The sequence below is a fragment of the Ammospiza nelsoni genome, chromosome 3, assembly GCF_027579445.1.
Source record: "Ammospiza nelsoni isolate bAmmNel1 chromosome 3, bAmmNel1.pri, whole genome shotgun sequence".
NCBI lineage: Eukaryota > Metazoa > Chordata > Aves > Passeriformes > Passerellidae > Ammospiza > Ammospiza nelsoni.
Genome location: NC_080635.1, coordinates 72,084,349 through 72,111,956, shown reverse-complemented (window position 1 = coordinate 72,111,956; position 27,608 = coordinate 72,084,349). Strand labels below are relative to the sequence as shown.

Here is a 27,608-nt window from a genome sequence, read left to right as displayed (position 1 = left end):
GGGCTGGAGCCGTCGCCTCTGCTCGCCCAGGGAGGCTCTTGCCAGGAGCTGACCGGACAGCTTGGGCGAACAGATCTCCCGAGGATGAGATTTCCATAATTCCCTGTGGAAAAGTCTTTTCACAGTCTGGTGAGCCTCATTTTTAAGAAATCACCTTGCTATCCAGGCTATCGGGAGTGCGCCCTTGCTTCTCCCATCGCGCCAGCCACCGACAGTGTCGCCTGTGTTTTGCCTCAACCTGCGCTTCATGTTCCTTGCTCGGTCCTTGGAAAGCTCATTTCTCCCCATTATCGCAGATGCAGGTCAGAGGGGCGAAGAATACAATGCATTACTCCACACCGGATGCTTAAATGCTTTTCAAATTACTCACAAACTATAACCCTTCAGCCTATTCACGAACCCAATCCTTTCTCACCGATGTAAGAATCATTCTCTCTCCACTTGTTGCCCTATACAGAACTTAGTACCTGCACGTAAGCCCGGAAACCAAAAGCTTTGTGAAAGAAACGTAGCTGAGGAACACAAGCATACAGCTGTAAGTGACAAAGTCTCGACCTTTTAATTTTCACACTGACTGGTTCGGCACTGCTGGGCAAGTCATTTCAGTGCTTCTTACTTCTTTAACCAAAAAGAATAGATCATGAAATTACTGAGCACGTGATTCTGACTGTTAGGCTCAAGCAAGCTTTCTCAAAGTATTTTTGCCGTTTAAAGATTGAAAGTGTGATAATCTTTTAGTAAAGAACAATAAATTTTAAAAATTATTATTCTGTTTTACCTGCATACTCCCACATCTTTCTCTTCAAGATTACAGTCTGTAAAAGTATGGTAGAATGTGAGCTTAAAAATAGAAAATATGCAACAATGACATCAGGCTTTATAATAAGAAAATCAGCTTTTTAAGTATCAAAAAAATACTGTGAATAGCAGCAAATTTTTAGTTTTATGAGATACTCCAAAATACAGTGCGTTTCAGGATGGGAACTGTAATGTCTCATCTGACATTCCCTATTTAGAGCTTGTAATCTATATTAACAACAGTGCTTCATCTCCTGTCCCAGAATCTCCAGTGTCTTTCAAAATTAGAGTAGTTCTACTCCATGAGATTGGTTTTGGTAGGTTTTATATCCTTTGTTTCTAAATTTATTTGTTCAAGGGTATGAAGGGATGTAGTAATTTCATACACTTGCAGGCTAAATGAGTATTTTAATTAAAAGCCTACAAGGGGTTTTGTGAATGATATTTGGAAATCACATCCTTTTAGCCTTCAAAAGAAGGAAACTGCAAGAGACTGCCCCTTACCAAACACCAGAAGATATGTTCAGTAACAGTATCACATCATATATATAATGATAAATAATAAACTTTAACATTTCTGTCCTGTAGTACCGATAGGCCGTGAAACTCAATTACGGTTTTCAAATTCTGTTGGTCTAGAAACAAATGTTGATCTTCAAGTTTTTGTACTCGTCACAAAAATATCCCCATTTTGGGAAAACCAACAGATGAGTGGCCCAAAAAAGGGCCCAGGCTGCAGCAGTTACAGTGAATGTCATAACTCAGGATTGCAGTCATTGGCAGGGCTGTTTGGGAAGCTTGCATAACATCTGCTTGCAACATGCCTGATTCAAACCAGCACTCTTCCTCTCGTGAACAGTGAAGACTTTTTAGAAGTAAAATAAACTTAGTCAATATGCAAGCAAACTGATTTTCCTGGGTGCCTGACCAGATCTGCTTGAAAGAACAGAAATTCCCCAACTCAAAAGCTATTTATTCAAATTTGCTAGATATTTATACCATAGTTATGTCCTTTTTTTGTTGTTGGGTTTTTTTTCTGTATGTGTTCTGATCTCGTTCCTGAGAGCCATACCCAGAGAGCACTCTTTACAACGCCAAAGGGACTACTGGAGAGATTGATGTAGTTAAAAATCCCTGATCTCTGCTTTGAACATTTGTAGTGCTTCATTCTCATTATGTTAGCATGGTAGGAAACATGGAAAGACATGCTTCATTTTGGATGTTTACTCCCTGTGTTGCTTTTCACAGATGGTTTTATTTACCGGTTTCTTAGTTGTCTTGTTCCTCTTAGAAGGTGTGGCTGGTTATTTTGACTGAAATAGCTTATGGCTTTATAGCTTCCATGTCAGCCTCATCACCATTTTTAGTACTGACAATATAAATAAATCAATCATAAGTTACAAGGTTTGCTTGGGTAGCTTTGATTGGATTTTTTTTTTTAATGCAGAGAACATGGTAACATAGGATTAATATTTTATATCACACATACTTAGAGATTTAAATGTGGTTTTACAATGAAAGATGAATTACTGTAGAAAGGGATTTAGAATAATTTCACTAATCCAATAATTTACTTGTTCCCATTTTTTCTATCTGTTGTTGGTTCAAGTGTCATATGAAGACAGAACAGCATTAGAAATCTATTCAGACTCCCTTCAGCACTCTATGTGCAGGAAATGCTTGAGGGGAGAAAAAGTAAGAACTCTGAGTAGTGAGAGACAATGAAAAAATTAGGGGGAGAAGGACTGAAGGTGGCTTCAGTCCACTATGTATTACATTAAAAAAAACTGTAGAGCCCATTCAGTTTCTATATTTGGTCTTACAGACTGATGTCTAAATGCTTCTACAAATAAATGCCATTGGGAAGGACCATATTTCAAATGGAACCAGTTTATAATGAATGCTGAAGCTTACAGCAGTATTCAATGCCCTTTTACTTCCAGTTGTTCAGAAAAGAGATTAAGGGATCTGAAAAATGTATTAAGAAGAAGCCACACCATCTGCCAAGGCAGGTACGCCACTGGGAAATTGGAAAAATATGAAAAATTACTTGAGCAAAAGAGTCCCTTTCCATTAAAAAAGAGTTGGGGAATGAAGTCATATCAGGACATCATGATGTAAAAAGACGTTAAAAAATTACACAGGATGGAAAACCTTGTTTGCTATGTGAATGATATTTCATGACACAAGAAATATTTGGAGATGAAAGATTTTGTTGTCACATGTCCCTATTTTACCAGGAAATCAGGAATTACAACAAAAGAAAAAGTCCTTCCTCCCTTATTCAGAACTTCTGCAGTTTCTTTTTAGTAAGGACCAGAGGGCTCTATTCAGTAAATTACCATTTGCTTCAATCATAGGCAATTTACCAGAGATTACTTTGCAATATCTCTGAATAGCAGTAACATTCCAAAGAATGGAAATCAAATCATCTTTTCAGGCCTCTATTTATAAGCTCATATGTGTGCCTCTCAATCATGCTGTCAGCTCCTCCTGGTTTCAGTTGAATCTTGAAATAAAAAAAGATTCACAAGAGATCTTGCTTTTGTAAATGCACCCTAAGTTTTTTCCTGAGGGGCATATTAGGAAATTAAGATTGTGCGGTTACTCCTTTGAGAATTGTCCATTATGAAGAAAGGTCCATGGGATTTAAGTTTGGAAACTTCAAACAAGCAGTGTCCAGGAATCAGGATTGGTACTACCTTGATCTGGAACAGAGGACATGATACAATCACTCCACATTGCAAGCATTTTGCTATGTTGTTATAGAAGGCTCATTATTTGAAGACTACCACTGTCATTTTAAAATGGATAATAGTTATGATTTCAAATTAAACACCTAATGTCCAGTGCCATTATCAGCACACCTATCTGAATATTGTTTTCCACACTAGATAACATGAGTGCAACTTGAAGAGGGATCAGAGAGTAGGTTTCTTAGATAAAGGAGTGGTAAAACTTCCCTCCTAATATTTCAAAATTATCTTGCCATCATATCTGGCCATTAGCTTCCATAATATTTTTCCTGTTGAGCTAAGGTCATGGTAGATAGTTTTTCTAATAATAATAATTGTGTGAAACTCATAAGCTGATGATATTGCAGCCAGGCATCTGCAGGGTCTGTTTTTCACTATCATTCAGGCTGTAAATTACTTCCATCTTGGACAAAAGTGGCAAATCATCTCACTTTGGTGCTTATAATCATTAATCATATGAAAGTAGCACTGCCAGCCTGTTACTATGCTGGGTGATGTATAGCTTTGTAGTAAAAACCAGACTCAGTCCTAAAATGCTCACAATAAAAATAGGCATTTATGAACACGTGTGTAGATAAGCTTCAGCACCATACAAATGCATAATGGCTTGATTAGGATCACATGGCAAGTCATCAAAAACATTATTGGTTCATAAATCTCTCTAGTCCTCACACACAATCTTAGGTTTCGAAGTGTGGTTTTTTTGTCACTGGTCCAAGAACAAGCTCATAAAGTACACCACCATGTCATCATTGTAGTTTCACTTAAAAGTGTCTTTGAGAATTCACCATACATTATTTCCAAATGTGTGTTATCTGGAACAAACAGTTGCTCAGGCTGCCTTGAATTTTTCATGGGCTTATGCAATTCACACAAACTTTAAAATTGAAGCTATATTCAGTTTTCTTGTGTATTTACAGTCCAAGAGTCCAGCAATGTGTGGATACTTCTTTCAATGCATGGGGATAATACCCTTGGCACGAAAGCTGATTCACCCATGAAACAATGACTTGCTTTTCCAGTGCATAGCTGACTTCCTAGAAACATCAGTTCCTTAAGCTACTTCCCTCTGTGTGGCAGCCTAGAAGGTTTAACATTCCTTCAAGGACCACTCATCCTATGCAGAGGAATGTGCTGTTTTAGTCAGTGGAATTGCCATTTACAGGATAAGCAGACCCTGTTCTCCTATTTATTTTGCAGTCCCGGTTCCCTTACAATGTGCTCCTACTCTGTGTGCCCACACTTAGAAAAGGCTTCAGGCAACAGCTCCTCTCTCAAGTTAAGGTCAATCAATACGGCTGATGTTTAATTATAGGTAGCTGACAGTGTCCTCTGGCATAGGCTAACCTTGTTAAATATAAGGTTTAAAAATATCCCTTCAAAATTAATTTTCTGCTTGTTTTTAGATGCCCTGTGTGTGCTGGTTCTTCTGTGACCTTGACAGGTCTGGCAGTGACAGCTAAAACCCTGCTTTACTTTGTCAACACTGAGATTCACTCCTACATTATAAAACAAGTCTGGGGGTTGTCACTATCTTCCACGCCACTGCATCTGATCTCGTCTGACAAAGGGGCATGAGATGTTGTATTCATCTCATGAATACCCTGTTAGAGGTTTTTCAGCAGACACAGTCTGGGCTGTTTGCTTCTATTCACCACACGGTAAGAAAAGGACCATTTGCTTCTGTTCGTCTAGTGTACTGCCAGAGAATAAGCTGTATTAAATGCACAGAGTCTAAAAGGATTTTAGTGATGTCTTGATTGTAACACTCTAACTTGAAAATTTCCAGCTTTAAAGAAAATATATTTTACATTATACAAGAGTTGCAGATCTTTCTTAAGATTTCTTCCTATGCTTTGTCAACAGTTTGGCTCCTAAGGGAGGACAGCACTACTTAGAAGAGCTTTTAAGAAACCAAATTCACTAGGACACTGATTCCTATTGTAGTAGGTCAGCACGTCTCCAGCTGTACTCTGATTTCCAGTAATAGACCTAATCTTCTAAATCAATAAGTGATTGCAGCCAGGACACCTGCACCGTTACACCAGGTAAGTCCAACCTCACCTCCATCTATGCTTACCTTTGGGTCAGTCAAATTGTTGCTGAAAGGGCACCCAGGAAAGGGTTAAGCATATTAATGAACTTGTGTGTTTAATGAAATGGAGATAGTGTACTTAAAATACTGAAAGAAAATTTAAAACAGCCCAGCACTGCAAAACAACTTTATGATGTTTTAGCTCAGGGTTTTGTAAACTCCTTCTCTACAGTCATGATATCTGTGGTTTAAGTTCTAAATATATAAAACCTGTTTAATAGAATCAGTAACACTTGTAACAAAGAAGTACCTTCTATTCTAAAATGTCAAAGTATTTTAAACACTAAACAAAACCAGGGAGAATAGAATCTCTGCAGTCAGTGTTTTGAAATATAAAACTCCGTGTATTTTAACTGAAACAAAAGGCAAATTTCTTAGTATCTTCCCTGAAGATTCATAAGTAGGAGCTCTAATTAGATCTCATCCAGTTAAAACTTAACAATTAATCCAAACTGTCTTCAAAAGGATCAGTGCATTGTGACGTGCATTATAAAGAGAAAGAAATTATAGCTGTCAAGTGTCAGATTTTACTTCTGTTACTCACCCATCACTGAACTTTGAGACTAAGCATCTTATTTTAATATTTCTGAGCAATGTGATTTTAATTGTTGTGATTAAGGGATTGCAGAAGCGTGTCCCACGTGAAGACGACACTCAATGAAGTATTACCTCTGCTTTGATCGCACTTGTAAATTCGCAGTGGATTTCCCATTAATTAGTGTGAATTAGACAGTTGTGGCTGTTCAGTTTAGGTTAATTTTAAATGTTTTACAGTACATCACTAATTATTGGGGGAGACACCCAACCCTTATTAAACAGCCCGCAGGTGCAAGGGATGCGTTCACCTTGCTCCGTGTGTGTTTCTAGGGGCTGGCAGCTTCTCCGCGGCGTTGGCCTTGGATACTTGCATAGCTCCTGGCACCGCCACGGGACCTCCTCGTCCCGCAGACAGCGGCTTCTCCAAGGCCAAACACAGCGCAGGGAACTCAGCTCAATCCTTCTTCCCTCCCCGAGGATCCTATCCCATTTCCCCGTCCGATTCACCCTCGGGAGCTCTGCTTCCCAGACATCGCGCCGCTCTTTTGTCCTCGGTGCGAGGCCTCGGCTGAGCTCCTTTTCACATGTGTCAACACTGGCCCGTAATTAGCGCTCGCCGCACAATGAGCCATTGGCGCTCTGCAAAGGGCTCGGCGTGCGGCTACTCCCGCCGGGGCCGGGGGGCCGGCCAGGTGCCCAAACACAGGCACCATTCCCCTCTCTTGGAGATGCCGCGGCTTGACAGACGGACACGCAGACCGTGTCCTTTGTTCCGCAGTCGGGACAGAGCTGCCTTCGCAGTCTCAGGCTGGGCAGAGATATTTATCTCTGCTGTGCTGTGCCAGGTCCTGCAGGGGCAGCGGCGCGGGGGTTCCGGCTCGTAAAGCTGGGCCGCAAACACGCCAGCCCTCGCCTCTCCCCGGAGAACAGGGCAGCGTAGCTCAGGGCAATCCCCGGGGAAGCCGCGTTTCCCCCGGCACAGCGGGTGCGCATCCTTACGGACACCCCTTCGCTCCCCCCGCGGTACCAGGGCGGAGCTCTGCCCGCCCCGCCCGGCGCCGCCGCGCCTGCGCCGCTCAAGGCGGGACACCGAGGAGTTCCGCGGCGGGCGGTCGGTCCCGGGCTGGGCGCTGCGGGACGGGCGGGTGAGTTCTCTGCGGGGACAGGCTGGGCAGGGGCAGCGCGTTCCGCAGAGCCGGCGCTCCCTCGGCTCCTGCCGGCGCTCGGACTTTGCCCGCGGTCGTCCCTGGGCGGGCGGGCTGAGCCTCCCCGCTGCCTCCGCCCTGCGGCTTCGCCCTGCTCCGAACCGGCCGCGTCCCGCAGCAGGAGCGACCCTCGGGGGACCCGGCCTGGCCGCTCCCGGGGCGTTTCGCCTCCGCGTCCGCACCGTGCTATTGCCTCATCGCCTAAAAATACCTCCCGGCTGGTTTGGCGGCGGCGGGAAGCGCGGAGCGTGTGCCCGGCCTGGCTCTCGGGGTGCGGGTGAGTTCAGGTGTCGCAGCCGCGGAGTTGTCCCAAAATAGGTTCTTTGACCTGCTGTGCATGAGGCTAATCCGCACACAGAGCCGAGGTACTTGATTTATTTGTGGTTCTGAGCATAAAGAAGGGCTGGGTGGTAAATCCACAAAGCCAGCGCGACTATCAAAACTTCTCACGCTTTATACGTGTTAGCAAACATAGACTTCAATGTTCACTGGCTACAAGTTTGCATAGTTCTCTTATTAGTGAGTATTCTGTCTTTATTGGTTAAATCATTCTCTTCCTTCTTATGCTAAGTAGCCTGCGTACTCAGTCTTTCTCTTCTTTTAGGTAGGTGATTTTCTTGAGTTGCTGATCTGTAAGTTGCTTGTCATGATTTTGCCCTGCCAGAATTACCTTTTACCCACTTGGAAGTGATTTCAGCACAGTTACTGAGCTGGCTTTATTAGTTTCTTATCGTGGAAGTTCTGCCCAATGTCCTTGTGGCCTGTAAATTGTGCATTCTTTGTGTCCACCGTCAGTGGTATATCCTTGTTCCCAAGCTTTGTTTAGCCTCCTCCCCTTTAGATCTGAGACAGTTGAAGCATGTCAAGTCCTAAACCTTAACAAGGCAATTCTACAGACAAATCATTTATCTTTCTAACACCTGGACATCAAGGTTGGGGACAGGTTTCTTTCTGAGTGCACAGCTCCTTCCTCCATTCCAGCTGGAGAGGAAGCATGAATGCTGTGGTTTGTACCTGAGCACATCAGTCACGTTCAGGCCATTAGCTTTGATCCTCATCTCACTATTAATTTGTACTTGCTATTTCTCTGCAGCTTCCCAGCGCTCTGTGGCATGGTACAGTGCAATTTTCAGCTGTAATTTCTGTGCTGTGCAAGGACAGACTGTGCTGTGCAGTGAGCAGCTCTCAACTGGAGAGTTTGTTCTGCCAAAGTTAATAAGGGGTTAGCAGGCTTTCAGGGGAGGGGGCTGCATGTGCTTCTGTGGGTATTTCTGCCCTTCACAGCGAGGACATCCTCACAGATAGATAGTTTCTGTTTTGTTTCTCTTGTGTTAAAATACCTGGAAGTGTGAGCTCAAAAGTATTGACCATAAAATTATTTGCCCGGAAAAGTATGCCCATTGAGGGCTGTCTGTTTGGAAGTCCTGGCTGTGAAAGGCCATTGCTGGGTCAGTGGCCCATCGTGGTGGGGTTGGAAATCCCTGGGGCTGTGTGGGAATGGCCAGGAGTATCCTAACCCCAATTAATAGATGTAGCTGTGGTGGGCTGCTGGCATTTGCAGCTTCTTCCTATGTTTTAAATTTAGTTTCTGGAGGTGGTAGTTCAGTTCTGAGGTACTTTTTGCCACTGACGCAAAAATTATGTACCAAAATTCTTACCATTTCCAGCAGCAGCTAGGGATGTCTGTCAGAAGTTTGTGGGAGGAGGTGGTTTGTGCTGCCTTGGTTGACATGCTGAGCTAAAGTGCTTGCAGTGTGTTCTCATGGCTGTGTTCTAACAGCTTTTGGCCATAATAAACATCAATATGCTGTATAAGATGATTCTTCACCTAGAGAGATTAGCACAAACATTTCTTCTAAGTGTAATTGCTGTTGTACTTTAGAAGGAACAGCAGCTTTTACAGATGACCAGTTTTGAATACTATTCATGCACATTTGAGGCCAGCCTAATGTAGCCAAAGAGCTAATTTGAAGAGCTGCTTCATTGTGTCTGTTTCTTTTTAACAGCTCTGGTGACAAGTCACAGAGGATCAACAAAAGCAGATGGCAGGAGGTGGCTCTTGTTGCTTTGGAGAGTAACCTACTGGAGTGAAAGATTAGAAGATAAGCACATTAACATAAACCACAAAGAACTACTTTTTGGCTAAACACAAAAAAAACCCCTACATGCCAGAATGTTAAAACTGAATTTGAGAGAAGTTTGAAAAAATTATACTTTTTAAGCATTCTGGTTTCACTCTACTCACTTGATACTGAGAGTTCTTTTTTTTTCCCAAGTGCACTAGGGAGTTCCAAGAACAATAAATAGATGTGCATATAACATCATCATGTACCAGCACAGGCTTGCCTGATAGATGTAGGGCTCTGGCAGAACATTTGTGGGGGGGGGGAAAGACTATACCTCATCTTGTGTGACATGTCAGAGGTGTGCAAAATATGTTTTGACTTAATATGTAACAGCACCAGTTAAATTAAATGTTGACTGGTTTTGGGTTTTTTTGGAGGCTTACATATTTTTCTGCAGAATGTGTCTTACATGGATTTTAACTTTCAAGTTGAGAGAATACCAGTATTCAAGTACCAAGGAGAATTAGTACTGCATGTGGTGGGTTTTTTTGTAGTTTTTGTTTTTGTTTTTTTTTTTTAATTTGTGCTGCAGTGGATGTTGTTTTCCCCAAAACTCCACATCTTGTTAAAATAGATCTCAAAATCACGTAAAATTCATATTAGTGGTGTTGTGCATACTGCTTTGTTCAGGAGTGTGATGGCTATCACTGCTTAGTTTGATGCCACACACAATGTCATAACTTAATCCTCAACCTGCCAGGAGCACGCCATCATCTTTGTAAGCAGTGGTTGTCAGAGTTAACTCTCTGAGCACAGTTGCAACTGAAAATTTCTGGTTTCCTGTGGGTTTTTCCAATTTTAGAGTGATTTTATTTTTTAAGGGTGTTTTTGGCTTTTAGTGACTTACTGTGACTTTCTTCGGAGCATTCAAAAGTGACTGTAATGAGATCAGTGTGGGATTCTTCATTTCTTTTGACTCAGCAGACTAATCCTGTATCATATTTAGTACTTACAAATCCAAGATTTTCATGCCAGCTTGACAGTAGGCCAGAAATGATAATTCACAGTTTCTGAATTGCTGCAACAATGTCTTGAGGTAAGGTAGGATGGGTAACCTGACAAATCTTGCCCCTTTAAGTAATGCACAGTTAAGGTGAAGGTCACTCAAATGCCTGCAGTGGCAGTGCAGTTTTTCTGCAACCATCTCATAATGCTCTGTAAAATCAGGGAAGTTTTAAACCATGCCACTCAGAAAGGATTGTGATTTTTTTTCCCCTCCCTTTACAGAAGTATGGGCATGTATTTTCACATCATACTGGTATTATTGTGAAATGTATTTTGTACATTTATGAAAAAGTAACCTTGCTCCTGAACGTCTGGAACAGATGTGTGGTTCATGTGTCATTAAATTAGAAACTGCAGGAAAACAAAGAACCATCTGGAGACTTGGTGGGGGGCAAGGTTGAGGTTTCTGGTTAAATGTATTACCAACACAGGAAAAAATATAAAGAGTGCTTCAGCTACAAAAGGAGACAAAGTGTGATAGGCATTTTGTTTTGTTTTGGTTTTAAACGATTTTCTTTTTGTAATTAGGGGAAGCACCAGAATGAAAGACATGGACAATATCAAAACTGTAAAGAAAGAATGGTAGGTGCCAGTTCTCCTTATTTTTTGTCTTCATTTCCCATTTCTGTTTGTGTGTCCTGTCATTACTTTTCAAACTTTATGTTAAGTTCTAAAATACAGTATTTTTACTGTATTCATCTGTTCCACATACACAGAAAGTTTCAGAAAAATCCTGTTGTTTTGCTGAAAGATTTTTCATATACCTGAAATGTTTCCTAGATGCAAGAAGCTGTGTAAATATTTTAATTTAAAATATTTAAAGGCAAGGCAGCCTTTCAAATTGCTAACTCACTGTGCAGCTCTGCATCTGATGTGGAGGTGTTTGCTCTTCCAGTTTTGTTTCTGAGGTAAAGCATAGTGAATACCTACATTAATGCTTCAATTTCTTTTGTTCTATTAGAAAACTAAAATGTGGACAGCATACTTTTGAAATTTCTTCTTTAAAGTTATTGAGGTTTTCTTTTGTGTAAGATGTTAATCTCCAGGGATTCTTAGTGGTGCATAGGTGCATTGCAAACAATTCAATTTTATGCAAATGTATCTAATTAGCATTCCAGTAAGTATTGCTGCCCTTGAATTCAATGCAGAGTTTTATGTAAAATTGGATAATTTTTCAAGAGCTGGGATTTTTATTTTCTGAATTGCTGAAAATAGACTTTTCTGAATCTCCCTTAGGAGTAAATCCTGCAATGTTTATGAAAAGCTGCATTATCTTCTTACTATGCAAAGAACCTATACTGAGATAATCATTCAGTTGCATATTTCTGCATTTTGATTGGTGAAAATCTTACAAACAGCTGTCACATATACAGTGTTCTATAAAAAGATGTGGTTGATGCATCTTTTTTAATATCCTGGCAGTCTCCAGATTGTTGAAGGCTTCCATTGTATTTCTTCAGCATGCTCCAGTGGTGTTGAGTTACTTGAGTTTCCCTAATGCACATTCCAAAACAGTAATGGTGGTTCTGGGATGGTGCTAGGAATGGGAAGTTTAAGTTGGGGTTGATGAGTAAATCCTAGGGCAATTTTCTTGGGTTTTTTTTTTTAACTTATGGCAAAGGAGCCATATCACAGAATTGCTTTAAGGAAAGCATTTCATTGGTGAGCAGCTAGGTGTATGATGGTTAGAAGTCTGAATAATTTAACTTGCAGTCCTGGCTCTGATACCAAGTTTAGAAGCTTTGCATAGATTAGTTCATCTTTTTTGATGATGTTCTTTAGCTTGTGCTTTTGAAGTGCAAATTGTAGCAGTTAGAGATTGGTAAGAAGTTTATAGAGAAGGCACAATGCCAAGTTGACCTGATGTTTTATACTCAGTAAACTGAGTAAGGTGGGGGCAGCAGAGTGTGCCTTCTATACTTCTTGGTACTGAGACTCTGAGGTACCTGCTTGTCTTCTAATGTGTCCTCTGAGGAGTCATTTATGCTTCTGTCTTTGTTCTGCAGGGTGTGTAAATCAGGAACTGATGATCAGATTTTGAACGGTACAGAACAAAACTGTGACTACTTTGTAGATAACCTTTTTGAAGAAGCTCAGAAGGTTGGTGCCATGTGTGTGCCCCCAACTACAGTCAAGAACCAGGTAGGCAGTGAAGAAAAAATAGTCATGTTTGTTATAACAGCACTCCAGCACTATTCTGGAGAACAGATACCGGAAGTCCAGCAGTCTTTTCCAGTCCATCAGTAAAAAAAATACACACAGAATTCAGAAAGCTGTAGGAACAGCCTCCCATCTCCCAGTCAGCCAGGCCTTTGCTGCTGGGCTTTTGGCTCTCACTGCTTTATAGCTGGTTTAGAGTCATTCTAGAACTGATGCTGGCATTGGCTAATGCACTTCTGCTTTATTAGGAAGGAGTGAGGTGAGCAGGAGTTCAAGGAATGACAAGTACTGTTACATAAGAAGTTATTTAAGGAGCTGCAGCCTTTTTATGCAGAGGCATAGCCCAAATATTTTTCATTTGGTCTTATTCATATAATTATGGTTGTAGTGGGATGTTCAGTGTGGGTTTGTATCTCAGTGATTCTGTCCTTTTCGTGTTTTTCTGTTACTCATCAGTGACTGGTAAGGGGAGGGAGAAAAGGCTATGTAGGACAAAGATGACAAGAAGAAATTTGGAGTGGGCATTGCTAGAAATTATGTTCATAGATCCTTAATTGACCCTGGAAGAAATGAAATGTCAAGAGCAATATCTTAAATTGCAGTCCTGAAATAGTGTTCCATGGCATTAGTTGTGTCAATTCTTAAATGGGAAATTGGTGTGGAATAATTAGTCCATGTTAAATTTGCATTCTGGCTCACTGTAGAAGAACCTTCCCAAAATTAGAACTCTTTCCATATGCATTGGTGCCATGAGACACAAGAGGTTTTGATGGAATCTAGTCTTGCTGAGTGCTGTCTGCTTCTATTGACAGATCACCCAGTAGAAAGACAAGGAATTCTATTCAGCAGTTTGCACATGCTGTTTATTTATGTAGCAATCACCTAACAAGTCAGACTGGGAAAAAACAAAACCAACAAACTTGTCAGGTGCTATCAAGCCTCATTCAAACTCATTTTCAGCTGAGGTGAATTCTGCATTTGTGCCCTCATCTGTGGCCAAGTCTCTGCCAAGGCAGTGTTATTGCAGGGATCAAACCACGATAACCAAATACTTCCTTAAATGGCATGGTGAATTAATATGAAAATACAATCTCAAATATTCATGTTATAGTTGGAGAGATTTCAGTAAGCATTGCAATGGCTGCAGGTTGGAGTAGTGGATGATTTCTGGCAAAGTTAAGGAATTACTGAGAATTTATTTTTTCATTCCCCTAACCACCAAGGTTTTGAATATGCCCAGGAATTCTAGGGTAATATACTTATATGACTGTCTGAAAGTAAAGTTTCTGACACTTGCTTCATTTCCTGAGGGAAAGGCTTCTGCATGCATAATCTCAATGCCTTTACTTTGAGAAAATCCTCCTGAATGATTGGAAGAAGGCTTTACCCTCATAAGTCCCCAGCTGGACTATTCTGGCACTTGGTGTTCCAACACCAGGCATGTATGCTCTCAAATTAGCTCTTGAAGAATTGCAGCTGGCTGGGATAGTCCAGCTATTTTATTTTTTTCCTCTGCTGAATTGAAGGAGTGTTCTTGATCTAGGAAGCCAAAATGATTGGGGGAAGGTTTGTTTATAACCCTGATAGACACAAGATACTTAGAAATGTCACTTAGCCCTTGCAGTTGCTGTGCCTGTTGGCATGGGGCCAAGGCAGATTACAGTGAGCCTGCTCTCAGTATTTTTAGTCCATGAAGTGGATGGTTTATAATCACAGGGTATGTGTGTATACCAAGCTTCTTTTTCATCAGTGTTATAATGAGAATTGTTCTTACTCTGTAGGTTGATGTAATCATTAAACTTTGGAAAAACGGGTTTACAGTAAATGATGGCGAACTTCGGAGCTACGCTGATGTTGCAAACCAGCAGTTCTTGGAGTCCATTAAAAAGGGGTAAGTGAATTTTGTGTTCTTAACCAGCCTGAGTTAATGTGCTTTGGGCAGCACTTAGCTTATGCTCTAAATTTTTTACGTGGCTTTGCTGCACTGCAGTGTCCCTGTAGGAGCACAGGCCCTGCCAGTCTTGTTCCTGCAGTGCTAATGGCTGTTGGAACATCAACAGGTTTAACACAGCTCTCAGTGGCAGTAGTTGTACAGTTGCTGATGAATAGATAAAAGCCAGTGTTGGCAGGGGGCACAGCAGGTGCACAATGAAATAAAGAATAAATCAGTGCCCAATAAGAGCTACAGATCAAATGGTATTTTGACTAATGAACTCAGTGCAAAAGGGGTTGAACATTTCTGGTTTTATGGTCTTTTTGTTGATGAAAAGCCTTAAATGGGCACAGATGTTCTGTGTATCATCAAGCAACTCTGATCAGTCTTAAATTTCTGACATTTTTCCAAGTACAAACTTGCTGTTGTGTATATATAACAATCTTATATAAATTCCTGTGTTAATAGCCATCTTACATTTTTCCTTATTAAAAGTTTACATGCTGTCCTGATTTCTGCTAGTTTGCAGTTGTTGCTTTAAAAAAGGAGTTTGACCATAGTAACCAGTGTTATTTTGAGCCTTTAATTTGTAGTCTGTTTCCTCTCTGTACAAATGGAGAGAAGAATATAATTTTATGGATAATGTAATTTAATACCTCCTTATCAAGCATGTGAAATCACTAAGTCATTATATTTTTCTTTTCCATATTTTGCTAAGCCACCCAAAATACTAATTTTACACTATTTCTCCTGTATGTCTGTCACCTGTGTTAGTTGTAATAGCAATTAACTGCACTGTTCAAAGCCCTTTGTGTGCATTCATCAAAAGTTTGCCACTTTTATTCCACTGTTTGCCTGTGAAGATGCTAATTATGAGATGGTTTCTGCATAATCATTGATGGTGGAGAAGTGTTCAGTACAGCCTCTGTGCCAGCTGAGCCCCACCACCCAAAATTGTACTGTCTACCTCAGAGCTCAGAGACAAAGGCATTGTTGTATTCTGCTTCCTGCAGTTAAAGCATTACCAAGGTGATGTTACTGCACTAAAGAGTGGAGCTGTTAGTGATGATATCATTTTTAGAAGCTGAGATCTGTGTTTGTCATTAAATACATTGTGTGTAAACTCAGTTCTTCCTCTTTAAAAGCCTTTTTCCTTTTTTGTCCTATGGAGATAAAATAATGGAACCCTTTGCAGCAGTGTATGGCAACACTGAACTTCCTACACATTATTTGTTTAGAGTGGTAACTGCTGAGTAAATTTGAACATCATTCAACAACTTGCATCATAGGGGTTTTTATAATTATATACTTTCTAGTTAATTTGCTATTCAGGAACTTGAACTTATTTGTATGCTGTGCATTTAACCTAACTCTTAGTAAATACTTGTGAAGATGTTTTTGAAAGCATCATCCTTGAAGGGTCAAATGCTTAACAGGTATTAATCATTGGTCTATTTTGTGTACTGAAAACAGCATAGTACTTTTTTTTTTTGACCTTTTGTTTTTTTTCTTAAGGGAACTGCCTTTTGAGCTGCAAAAAGTGTTTGATAAGGAGGAGGTAGAAGTGAAAGTGGAAGATAAAAAGGATAAGGTGTATTTGTCATCGAAAAAGCCAATGTTTCATCCCTTTTCTGGACATGGTTACAGATTAGGAAGGTGAGTAGGCTGGTGTGATCTATGACTGAGTAGCTGAAGGGAACTATACCTGTGGTGAAGGATCAAAATTCGGGTGGCAAGCAATCTCTGGAGTCTTCTAGTCTAAATTCCTGCTCAAAGCAGGGTCATCTGTGGAGACAGATGAGGTTACTTAGGCTTTTATCCAATTGGGTCTTGAAATCCCATAAGAGCAGAGGCTGTGCAGTGGCTGTGCAGCCTTGAGTGCTGTACTGTCCTTATGGGAAAGAATGTTTTCCTTATATCCTGTCTGAATGCCTCTCATTAAAATTTCTGTCCACCATAATGAGCATCACCTCCTCCTGCAGACCATGGCAGGCTGCTTTTATGTGCCCCACAACGACCACCATGTCTTCCACAGGCTGAGCAAGCTGCTCAGCATCTGCTGACAGTGTGAGTGCTCCATCCTGCAGGCATCTTGGTGTCTCTTCATGAAGCTTGGGGGATAATTGGCTCCCACAATCCACTGGATGTGTTGCTGTGTTGATACAGCCAGGAAGCTCTTGGCTTTCTTTGTTCAAGGTCTCAATATTAGCAGAATTGTTTCCAGCTAAAATGCTGTCACTCTTCTATTCCATGATTTTAGAGAAAATAATCTCTTTTTAAGCTGTATTAGCAATAATTTGAGAAGAGGGGAGAGTATGACAATCCCATAGAGAGAACCAAAGAAGTAAGAGGTTATTTTGCATTCTCTTAAAATTGTTCAGTAATTAATCATGCATGTATTGCAGTAAGGCATTTTAGCATTCTACAGTGATCCGTGTCTTTTTTGTAGTTGGAGCGTGTCAGCCACTCATGCCAGTGCTGAAACTGGACTTGATTTGCAACCAAACAACTATTGTCTTTTGGAAGGCTGTTGTAGGGCAACGCGCCAGGAGTTCGTTTATTTGATCCCTGTGACTTTTGTTTACTCCAGCCACATTACCTGTTTGACATATCCCTGTCATGCAAGACTTGTGTGCCTACAGAAGCAGGCTTTGGCCTAGGGACCAGGACATGTTCAGTGACCAGGTGGCACTGCTGAGTGACCTGCAGGCTGGAGTTCCTACGCTGTGGTGCAGCCTTAGGTGAACAGCTTCTTTGAATTAAGTGGGAAGGGTTTGGCTGCTAAGGCCCAGAGCTTGTGCTGAGGGAAAGCCTGACCTGGGCAGGAACAGCTGAGGCAGGGGAAGATGATAATGTGCAGAGCAAAAGACTGATAAAGGTAAAGGGTGAGTGGTTCCAGGCTGACTCAGAGAAGCAAGTATCTGTTTTATGAGTTTCACCTGTTTCTGTAGTACAGACCATTGAGTAGATACAATGGGAAAACCTTCCCTTGAGAGATAGGTGAGATGCTGGAAGATTTGCTTTTGGTGGCATGGAAATCCTGAGCAAACAGGGGTCAGAACTTAACCTTGTTATATCTACAAGTAGAGCTGTTCATAACAAAACCAAAAAGATCTTCAGTGTGCTGGGTTTCTGCTGCTAAGCAGTGCTAAATGCTAGGTTGTTCAGTCACTTCTTGTGCTCTGCCATGCCTACAGCAAGTAATGATCTTGCTTCCCAGTAGGCAAGTTAGGTTTCAGAAACATGCTAATCTGTGAATTTCGGTTCACTGGTCTTGTACACTGAGACATTCTGCAACTTGCTCAGCATTTTTTATTTTTTTCCTACTCTTCTTTGTCTATTCTGTGCTGTGCTATCAAAGCCTTTTCCTTAAAAACAAATAGATATTAGTGCTGATGTTAGAACCATGAGCCATAAGTATTCCTACTCCATAAAGTAGTGCTCACTTTCTGCTGTTGATAAATGTCCATTGCATGAATATGCCACACTTGCAGCAGAAAAGCTTTGTGGGGCAGCAGCAGAGCTGACTGAGACCTGGAACAAGTTTTGAGCTATAGAACTCCTTTTCTACAGTTGCATTCGTGTGATTAGTCAGAAATGAGAGAGACAAATGACTGAAGAGTTTACTTTAGCGTATAGCCCACCTAAACCTCTGCTTAGCAAATAGACTTATAAAATTAATCTTGTATATTTTGTCAAGTCTTTCCAGGTGGAGGGATTTTGTAATGGATGAACCATTTTGAATTGGTCTATTGACTAGTTCTCAAAAGTTTAGTTGGAGAATCTGGAAATAACATATATGTTGATATAGCTCAGACAAGCTTGATCCTCTGCCTTTTTGTTCTACAGGAGAAATAAGTAAGACATATCACAATTTTCCAATGTGCTTTATGAACCTGTGTAACTAATGGGTATGCTCTGTTTTATCTATCACTGTCCAGCTGAATTTCATAGTTTGGGATTTATGACTAGATTTTCAACCCCACTTTTCTATTGAGCTGATCTATGCATCTCTGAGACAGCCTCAGAAACATGTTAATTAAACTATTGACTGAAATCCCTTGTAGCAAAGCAAGCTTGCTCTGTAACCTCATTAGGCTGAGGCATTGTGTGTCAAGCTGCCTAACCATCAGTCAGGGTAAGGCATGACACCTAACTGCTGGGCTATTTCTTGTCAGAAAATTGACAGGATGCTCTTAGGTCTCTTTGATCTCTAGTTTACATCTTCTGTTGATAATCTTAGAAAAGAATAAGCCTTAAAAGGAATTACAATGCTTCGATCTCAGGCTAATAAGAATTAGGTTCTTGGGTTTTGGCTTTAGTCAAAGCTCCCACCATTAGATGGCTTTATCTGTCAGTTCTGCAAGAGAAAAGTTTTTACAAATAGAAGTGCTTTAGATCTTGGTGAATACAGATGCTCTTTCTCTTAAAGCTTCATTTAGTGTGCTGGCTTCAGTCTCACACACACTTGCTATTGAAAGAATCACCTTCAGTGCCTGCTGCATATGGAGATGTGACTGTGAAGGAGGTTGCTTTGGGAATGACACCAAAATCTGTGTCCTTCAAGGCAGTTGTGTGAGCTACAGCTGAGACTGATGTAGCCCAGCCCAGCCTGAGCCAGACACTACAGCTGGACACATCTGCAGCCTCTGCTGTCCTGGAGGCAGCTCACTCACAGGAGTTCTGCAGTGTCTGAACCAGCAACTGAACAGCAAGAGCTGGGCATGGCTGGACTGAAGTATGACTTGAAATTATTTTTTTTTCTCTGCTTGCAAAACTGTTTAACATTATCTTGCTGGTACTCAAGCTTTTATTCCTGATCTGGAGGGCAATTAAGTTTTATTTCGTATTGAGGTCAAGCATGAACAGAAGCTGTTTGTGAGGCAGGTGGGTGCTAGTACATCACCTGTACTAGTAATGCCAGAATATTTTACAGATGTGCCTCTTGTAATTTGTTGGTGCCAAGTCCTTGTGCCCCAGCTGATTTATGTGTAATGCAAAACAGTTCTATAACTTTTACCTGTCTCCAGTCACAGTGAACATCTCTTATTGCTCACTTGGAAATGAGATTTCTTGATTCTCATTCTTTTTGCTGTTTCTGTGGAAGATGCAAAAAAAGCACCTCTGCTGGCCAATAACCTAGAAGTTAGGGCAGCACTTAAATGGGCAATAAAAGTTTTTGAAATAGCTCTGACTGAACTTGCACTTAAGACTCCAGCTTTATTAGCCTGAACATATTAAGTCTTTAGCTAATAATAAATTAGCTTTGACGTTTCTGCCTTATGAATAAACTAATACAGATACAAGAATGTAAGAACGAGGTTTGTCTGCAAAGCAGGTGTGCAACATAGTTACAACTGTTACTCTGTGGACTTCAGTTACCCACTTTTCTCTCAAGAAGCTGTAACTCAACCAATTTTCTGTGCCAAGAGAGCTTTTCTGCAAACTGCCATGTAGTGCTCATGTAGTCTGTGACCACAGCTGAGCTCAGAGGAGAAACTCCTTTAAATCACTGCTATTGTTCTGCAAGCAAACATCTGGTTATACTCACGGGAGCTGAGAATGTGCCCATTGGATCAGACCCAGTGAGGATTTAAGCTGTACATGCTAAACAAGCTTAGTCATGAAAGAAGCACTAAGCTCTAGGCATTTCTTCAGCATAACATTTTTTGCCAACAGTTTTTTTGTTTGTATTTTAAGACTATGCACTTGGACTGAGGTTGATGTATTCTGTTAAGTCATTTTATGAATCTTTGCCCCTGTGGTTTGGTCAGCTATGGAAAATGCCTTAGGAAAAAAAAAATCCAACTGCTGTGTGCATCAGTCTGGGTTTTTCACATTAAGTCAATTTTTCTGATAGATGAGTAATTCTTCTAAGCTGAGATAGATGATGCTGGAGTCTAAATCAAGGCTAACAACATTCAGTTAAATTGAATTAGTGTAATCACATTACCCTGAAAATTAACTTTGAGTATGCAAATTCAATACTCAACCCCCTTTAAATTTCACCTGTGTGATTTGAGTGCAAAAATGCATGAGGAATCTTCAGACAGTTTTGTCTCTTGTATATTCATATTTAATCCTCTGACATTTAAAGCTCCTTTCCATCTTATAAAAATGTTAAACACAAGCAAACTGAAATTCTTTAGCATGTTTTAGTTTGTAAGTGAAAATAATGGCATACATATAGGAAATAAATAAGGAAGAAAGAAAAAAGCTGATATTTATGTTAGTGTTCCTGTATTTGTTAAAATAAAAAGTCATCAGCACATTCTGCTATGGGGCAGAAAGCTCCAGAAACAGAGGTCTGGGGGGGAAGTTTGAGCTTGCATGTGAATACAGAAGCCATAACCTCATGTGACTTTTCTTTTCAGTGCTACTCCAAAGATAATCTCTAAAGTGAGAGACAATCATCCAGGACCTGATGACAAAAGACGCCTGCCTTTAGTACCCTTGAATGATTTGGAGCCTATCACCAATGTCCAGATCTGGTTAGCTGATGGGGAAAGGATAATTCAGAAATTCAATGTTTCTCACAGGTAGGATTTATTTAACCACTCTCATATATATTTGCATCTGAACTATATATGTTAATGCCGGTACATTTAAGTCTTTAATTTTTATTACTAGTCTGCCTCCTGAGTTTACTTAGCATTGGACTGCTCTTCAGTTGTATTTGAGAAACCTTTGAAAATTTGAGAAACCTTTTAGCTGACAAGCAAGCATAAGAGAAATGTGAACTGTGAAAAGTCAGGTCATAACTGAGTGTAAAGGAAAATCTGAGGAAACTGTAGAAGTTCTTTGTAGATTAGTGGAAGGTGTACATATTGCTCATTACTAGAATAAATGGCTTTTAATGTGATAGATCTCTCACAAAACAAATATATCTGGAACAAATGGCATAGTAAAAAGCCTGCTGGTCATTGGGCATAGGCAGCACCACATGTGAGAGCTGGAGAAAGGGACTTAGAGTTAAGCCAGAGAAACCTCTGGGGAGGGCTGGAGTTGGTGCACTGGGCAGGGAGGTTCATCCCCTGCATGTCAACATGGACAGAATGGAATGCACACAGTATGTTTAATTCTTAATTAATAAAATTTCTGGTTCCCAAAGAGGCTTAGAAATGAGGATAATGTCAGAAGGTGTCAGCACGGCACATGTATGCAGGAGCTTTGAGAAAGTGGAATTAACACCTTACCATTAAATTGCAGAGCTACTGTCTTTAGAGACCTTTCTCAGTTCTGAATCTGAGAAATCACTGGAGTACTGTACAGTCATGTCATGTGGAAAGGAGATGTTGCCTGTGCTTCTCTGTGAAGCAGTTTAAATGTATTACAGATTTAATACAACCCAGGCTGCTGTCAAGATAAACTCTGTATGTCCGTGGCTGGTCAGAAGGAAAGCTCAGCTCTTGAAGGTTAATGACTGTAGTGTTTTCTTTGACTTGTACTAATTTATTACTGTTAGCAGCCTGATCTATGAACTGAAACACTGTTGTGATGTACTGCTGAAGGGTAAATTGCTATTTTAATTATCAATACTTCATTGAAGGGCTTCATATCTCAATTATTCCAGGTCCCACACACTTAAGTATATTTAGAAGCTTTTTGTCTTCACGGTAAATAACCATTTGAACAGCTGCTAAGTGTTTTTGAGAGGAAAAAAACATCTGAGATAAGCAGAAAAACAGCTTTACTGGTGTAATGCTCTTTTTGAAGTACTGTGCAATAAATATTCTATCATAACATAGCCCCTTCCACAAGACCAGCACGTTTGTCGTTTGTACTGCTGTACACAGTACTTGTGTATAGCCTGATAAGAACCAGGGGAAAATCCTTTTAGAGCAATACCCTTAAGAATGATGATTGCATACACAGCACTCCTTTCAGTGCACAAGACAGCTATTTGTTAACTAAGGTATAGATTATTAGCATGTAACACATATGTAGCATATTACCCAGTGTCTGGGTAAATTGATGACTTAAAGCTCTTGGCAGTTAGATTGTGTAGGTGCTGGCTTAGATGTGAGTTGATTACTGGTGAAAGATGGGAGCAGAAGCACAGGAAGCATTGTAGTGTTGCAGTGTGGGGAATTGAGACATGAGAGTGCAGCAGCTAGGAGAGCAGAACTGTAGGAACAGCACACAGAGCTGTGTCCTGGATTGAGCTGTGTCCCCTCTTCAGCACTAACTATGTTTGGAGCATCAAGTATGGAGCCTGAAAGGAACTTGTTCACCCAGAAGCAGAGAGCTGGTGGCTAATTGCCTCAGTTGCTCTTAGAACCCAATGAAATTTGATATAATGCATGTAGACATCTGTAAATGTCCAACCAAAAATTTAGTCCTGCTTGAGGTTTTTCAGGCTCTTGACTTACAAGACCAAGCAGTGTCTCTGTGTTGAGGTCTGTTGCACAGGAATCAGTTTTTGTTTTGCTGGCTGTGTCTGTCCTGGGGAGTGTGGCTAAGGCTTGGAAAATCTCAGGCATCTGTACTGCTAAAATGTTAGGATGTCATTGCCCCAAGCCAGCCAGCACTTCCTCAGTCAATACCTAACCATCCATGGCTCAGCTGTTAGCTCAGGTTGTGGACCATTCCCAGGAGACAGTAAACCTCATGGGAGACCCTGTGCATGGGGGAGAGGAAGGATGAACTAGGAATTTGCCAGCAGCCAGTCTGCTAGTCTGGCCTCAGGACCAGAGAATGGACATTGATACATCATTGTGAATAAAGTTAACATAGTATCTTGTCATCTTCATTTTCTAATTAAATGAGTCGATCCTGATTCTTCCGCAGCAAAACTTGTGTCTTGCTCAGCTGTTGCAAGGCTCTTCACAGATTGAGTCTGTAGTGATTTCACCATGCCCCTGCTTTGGGAGGATGGGACCATGCTTAGACCTAGTCAGTGTATCAGCTGTCCGAATAGTTGTTGCAAAGCCTTTTTCTTAATTTTTCTTGTGGTTCTGCCGCATGAACCACGCACTGGAGGCATCTTTATTTTAGCTCTTGGCTACCGAACCCTCAGGTCAGAGCTCCACCAGCTGGTTAGGAAATGGTAGGTGTGTGTAACTGCCATCTGAGCCACAAAAGTGCATTTGAGTGCTCAGAATAAGATACTCATGCTCGGCCCCTTGGGACTACCCAGGGCATGCAGACCTTGGTCCTTGCCTCCCAAGTGGATCAGGCATTTCAAGATACCACCTCATCTGTACTGCTGCAGTTCTGTGCTGTCAGGCATTGCATGCAGTGGTGTTGCATTCCTGTCCCATGGTGGCTGTGTGTTATGCACGTGTGTAGGGACTGCAGTACCAAAACTCTAACACTGAGATTTTCTCTCTTCTCAGAATCAGCCATGTCAGAGACTTCATAACAAAGTACCAAGGATCTGAGGGAAGTGTTCCCTTCACACTGACCACCTCACTGCCTTTTCGTGAGCTGCAGGACGAGACACTCACGCTTGAGGAAGCAAAGTTGCAAAATGCCGTTGTTGTTCAGAGACTTCGGAAAACAACTGAACCTTTCAGACTCTTGGTGATAAAAGCACCTGACAATGACTACAAAAGTGCTGCTACACCTAATGGACAACTCAAGAATGAGCAAAAAAATGCTATCAATAGTACACGTTCAAATTAGCTTTGTAACTGACCAAAAATTATCTGCAGGGTGAACTAGGCAAAACCAAAAATGTAACCAGCAATATGTGGATGCCCTCACATCCTCATGCACTGTGCTCCTAGAGAGCAGAATGGGTGCTGTGCTGTCATCTGCTATAATAGAGGTATTTTCAGCTACCTTGGGTACTCAGAGCCTGGCTGTGTAATGTAGCAGAGCTAACTGTACAGCAGATCATCCTTAGAATTTCCTTAGGTTAAAAGCTTCATAGTATTTAATAAGTGGGTCTAGGTGGAGCAGTTCTCTGAGACTTAACTACTGAGAGCTACCTACTGATACTTAACTACCTTTTAAGGAAAAATAGTATTTATTTTTGCACTTTGGACTAAAGTGAAGCATTTCACTTACATTGTAGTGTAAACTGCTGCAGTTTGCATTCTTCTCACAGTAACTCTTTGACAACCAGTACTGCAAGCAAGCTCACATTTGAACTCTACCTTGAAAATCTTCAGGATGTAACTTTTGTCACAAGATCTGCAGTGTAATAATGTTCCGTCAAGTTTCCACATGGTGGTAGGTGCATGTGTGAGACGATACAAACGAGATAGTTTGGTGCATACTGCATATGAAGTGCCTCAAAGTAAGCTCTGAAGGAATTGTTCTTATCAATAGTTGAAGTGGTTTCTGCTTCTTTTGCGCCGCTACGGGTGTCTTGCAGATCAGGTGATGTTAAACTACCTAGCTCATCAGCATAGGGACCCACTTGTAGCTTTGTCACACAGAAACTTCAGCTGTTTTGGCTATCACCAAGTAGGAGTAGTAGTTGAGAGGGACACAGTTGTTTTTGTACTGTTTGTCTGCCTCTGTCCTGAACTGCCCAGCTGATGGAGACACTAATTGCATGTGGCCAGGTTTCAAAGCTGTTGAAAATCCTTACTTGAAAACTGACATTTTTCTCTCCACTTTGCCCCATTTCCATCCAAATCTTTTATTTTGCTGTTCATGTACTTGAGGAATAAAGTTTGTAGCGAACTATTCCATGTTTTGCTAAAAGAGAAAACAGTGGAAAGACTTAATATTTTGTACCGTGTTTACTAAGCCTGTGGGTTTGTGAATGGAACTAAAATCTCCAGGTAAGACATATCCCAGGATCTTCAGCAAGTCCTGGCTCTTCTGTGCTACCTCTGCCAAAGGATGGTTGTTGGGGCTGTACTTCTTCTGTGTGGTTAAGTGAAAGTTGGGTTTGGGTTTTCCTGGTTTTGTTCTAAATAGAAAATTGCTTAATTGGAGCAACTTTTATTCTAAAAAGTAGTGAGACTTCAGAGTAGAGATGTACTCTCCTTCCTTCCCAGGGATATATATATAAAACTGGTTTGCTTTAGCATCTCTCATGGTGTGTTTGAAATGAAAGTCAACTGGGCAAATATCTATTTAGTGTCCTCAGAAAAGAACTCTCTGGAAACTATGCCTTTAAACACTTTCCAGTGCTATAAACTTCCTGTGCTACTGTGCTATTCAGGTTTATGTAGCAAGTGGTACAATTAAATTTTCTTTGTTCTTGCACTGACTCCTATATGAAAAACAAAAATATAGGTGCTGACAAATACGTTAGTAAAATTGAAAAGACAAACCGTGTCCAGACACAGCTCCAATCCTCAGTACCCAGAGCTTCCTGAACAGGGAATTTTAATCAGTGCTTTCAAATTTATCTTAGTATATAAAACATAGTATTAGAAAAGCACATGTGGTTGATTGTGAGTTCGGCTGTTCTATCTAAAAGGCTCATGAAATGTCAAAAGTAACAGTGTACTACTATTCATGCATTTGCAGCACAAAAATTGGAAGAAATAAATAGTGTAAGTTTGAAATTGAAGGGGGGAGTGTAAAATTCTGAAGTGGGTAAATTTTGCTTGCTATCCATTGGAAGGAGAAGTAAATTTTGTATTTCAACGTTGATTCCTGTCTGCTACCAGCATTTTAAGAGATTGGACAGTTAGGCGCTTGACTAAAACCAGCTGTCTGACTGCAGCTTTGGTGTACTTGAGAGTGCATTTGCAGTTTGAAAGTGTTATGATCTTAATTACAAAATGAGAGAAAATCTTTGGGAAGTCTGAAGTGATGCTGGTTGCATTAATCCCATGCTAGATTAGAAATTGTCTTTATTTAAAGGCAACAAACTGTAATTAAATATTTTATTTCCTAATTTGGAGAAAATCTTTGGAATTAATAGAAGACTTTCCTAACTCTAATTGGTTTTGGTTTAGCTACCTGTATGTCTGTAGATAGCAATTGTGCATTGGTCAAACAACAGCATAAATGGCGTGATCAGTGCTAGAATTTGTGAAACACACAAATACCATCAATTATTCATTGTTTCTTCACAAGCCTTTGCTATTTTGACTAAAGCCTTGCCTGAAGATATTTTACATTAAAACTGAAACAGCCAAGAGAAGAACAGCAAAAGGAAATGTTTTCTTTAGTTTTCCCTTTATGAAGAAACATGCAAATGCAGGAAGAAAGTGTTTAATGTGTTATGAAGACAGTGTGTAAAGACAAAACAACCTAAATGTTGAATTTGAATATTAGATGCATACCTTGTATTTAGCTTGGTACTGGCCAGTCTGTCTCTGTTTTGAACCTCATCTGGCATCAGCCTCTAGAGACCGCCTTCAGAAAGTTTTCAATAAGGTGTATTAGGGCCACAATCTCAGTTTTTTGTTAAAGGTCTGGTTTTTAGAAAATCCTTTAATATCCTGTTCAGAATTTTGTGAATATGCTGTAATTATTCTTACCAAACGAGGCTGCACAGGATTTTAGTTAGTAGTTCATGGCATGGTTTGCAGTGCCTGCCCAGTACCCACCAGGTGACCCTGTCAGGAGCAAAGCCCTTCGAATGAGTCGCACCAAAGAGCTCTGGGTGTCGAGATTGATAAGTCATCGTCTCCCCAAGACAAGCTAGTCACAAGTCCTGTTGGCTTCGTTAAACCCTCTTCTCTTAGGCTACCTCACTGTTGAAAGGATTCATACTTCAAAATGCAATTTGTATTTCCTCTGATGCAGGGCATGCATGCAAGAGCACTTTCCCAGGGGCAGGGTGGTAGTGAACTGGTGTATCCTAGATAAGAGTGTTGGCTCGGGGGCAGCAGAATCACAGAATCAATGAGGTTGAGGTTGCAAAAGATCTCTGAGATCATCGCGTCCGACTTCGGGCTGATCACCTCCTTGTCAACCGGACCATGGCACCGAGAGCCACATCCAGTCTTTTCCTTCAACAGCTCCAGGGCCGGTGCCTCCACCGCCTCCCTGGGCAGCCCCTGGCCATCTCTATCCACCCTAAGGGCAGAATTAGCAACCGCTGTCCCCACAGTGTCCCGGCTCAAGGGCGGC

General features: G+C 40.9%; 1 protein-coding gene across 4 annotated transcripts; it reads left to right on the top strand.

Annotated features, from left to right (window-relative positions):
* Positions 1-40: 40 nt before the first annotated feature.
* Positions 41-26,470, top strand: UBXN2A (UBX domain protein 2A). 4 transcript variants are annotated; one of them, XM_059469149.1, is made up of 10 exons: positions 41-129; positions 458-535; positions 4,961-5,215; positions 5,421-5,602; positions 11,051-11,104; positions 12,529-12,664; positions 14,464-14,573; positions 16,131-16,271; positions 20,990-21,154; positions 23,954-26,470. In XM_059469149.1, the coding sequence occupies exons 5-10, from the start codon at positions 11,064-11,066 to the stop codon at positions 24,240-24,242; spliced, it is 882 nt and encodes a 293-aa protein (XP_059325132.1). In that variant the 5' UTR covers positions 41-129; positions 458-535; positions 4,961-5,215; positions 5,421-5,602; positions 11,051-11,063; the 3' UTR covers positions 24,243-26,470. The 4 variants fall into 4 exon arrangements, with proteins under 4 accessions (XP_059325132.1, XP_059325131.1, XP_059325134.1 ...); XM_059469148.1 differs by lacking the exons at positions 41-129; positions 458-535; positions 4,961-5,215; positions 5,421-5,602 and adding an exon at positions 7,247-7,331; XM_059469151.1 differs by lacking the exons at positions 41-129; positions 458-535; positions 4,961-5,215; positions 5,421-5,602 and adding an exon at positions 7,356-7,668.
* The last annotated feature ends 1,138 nt before the right edge of the window (positions 26,471-27,608 follow it).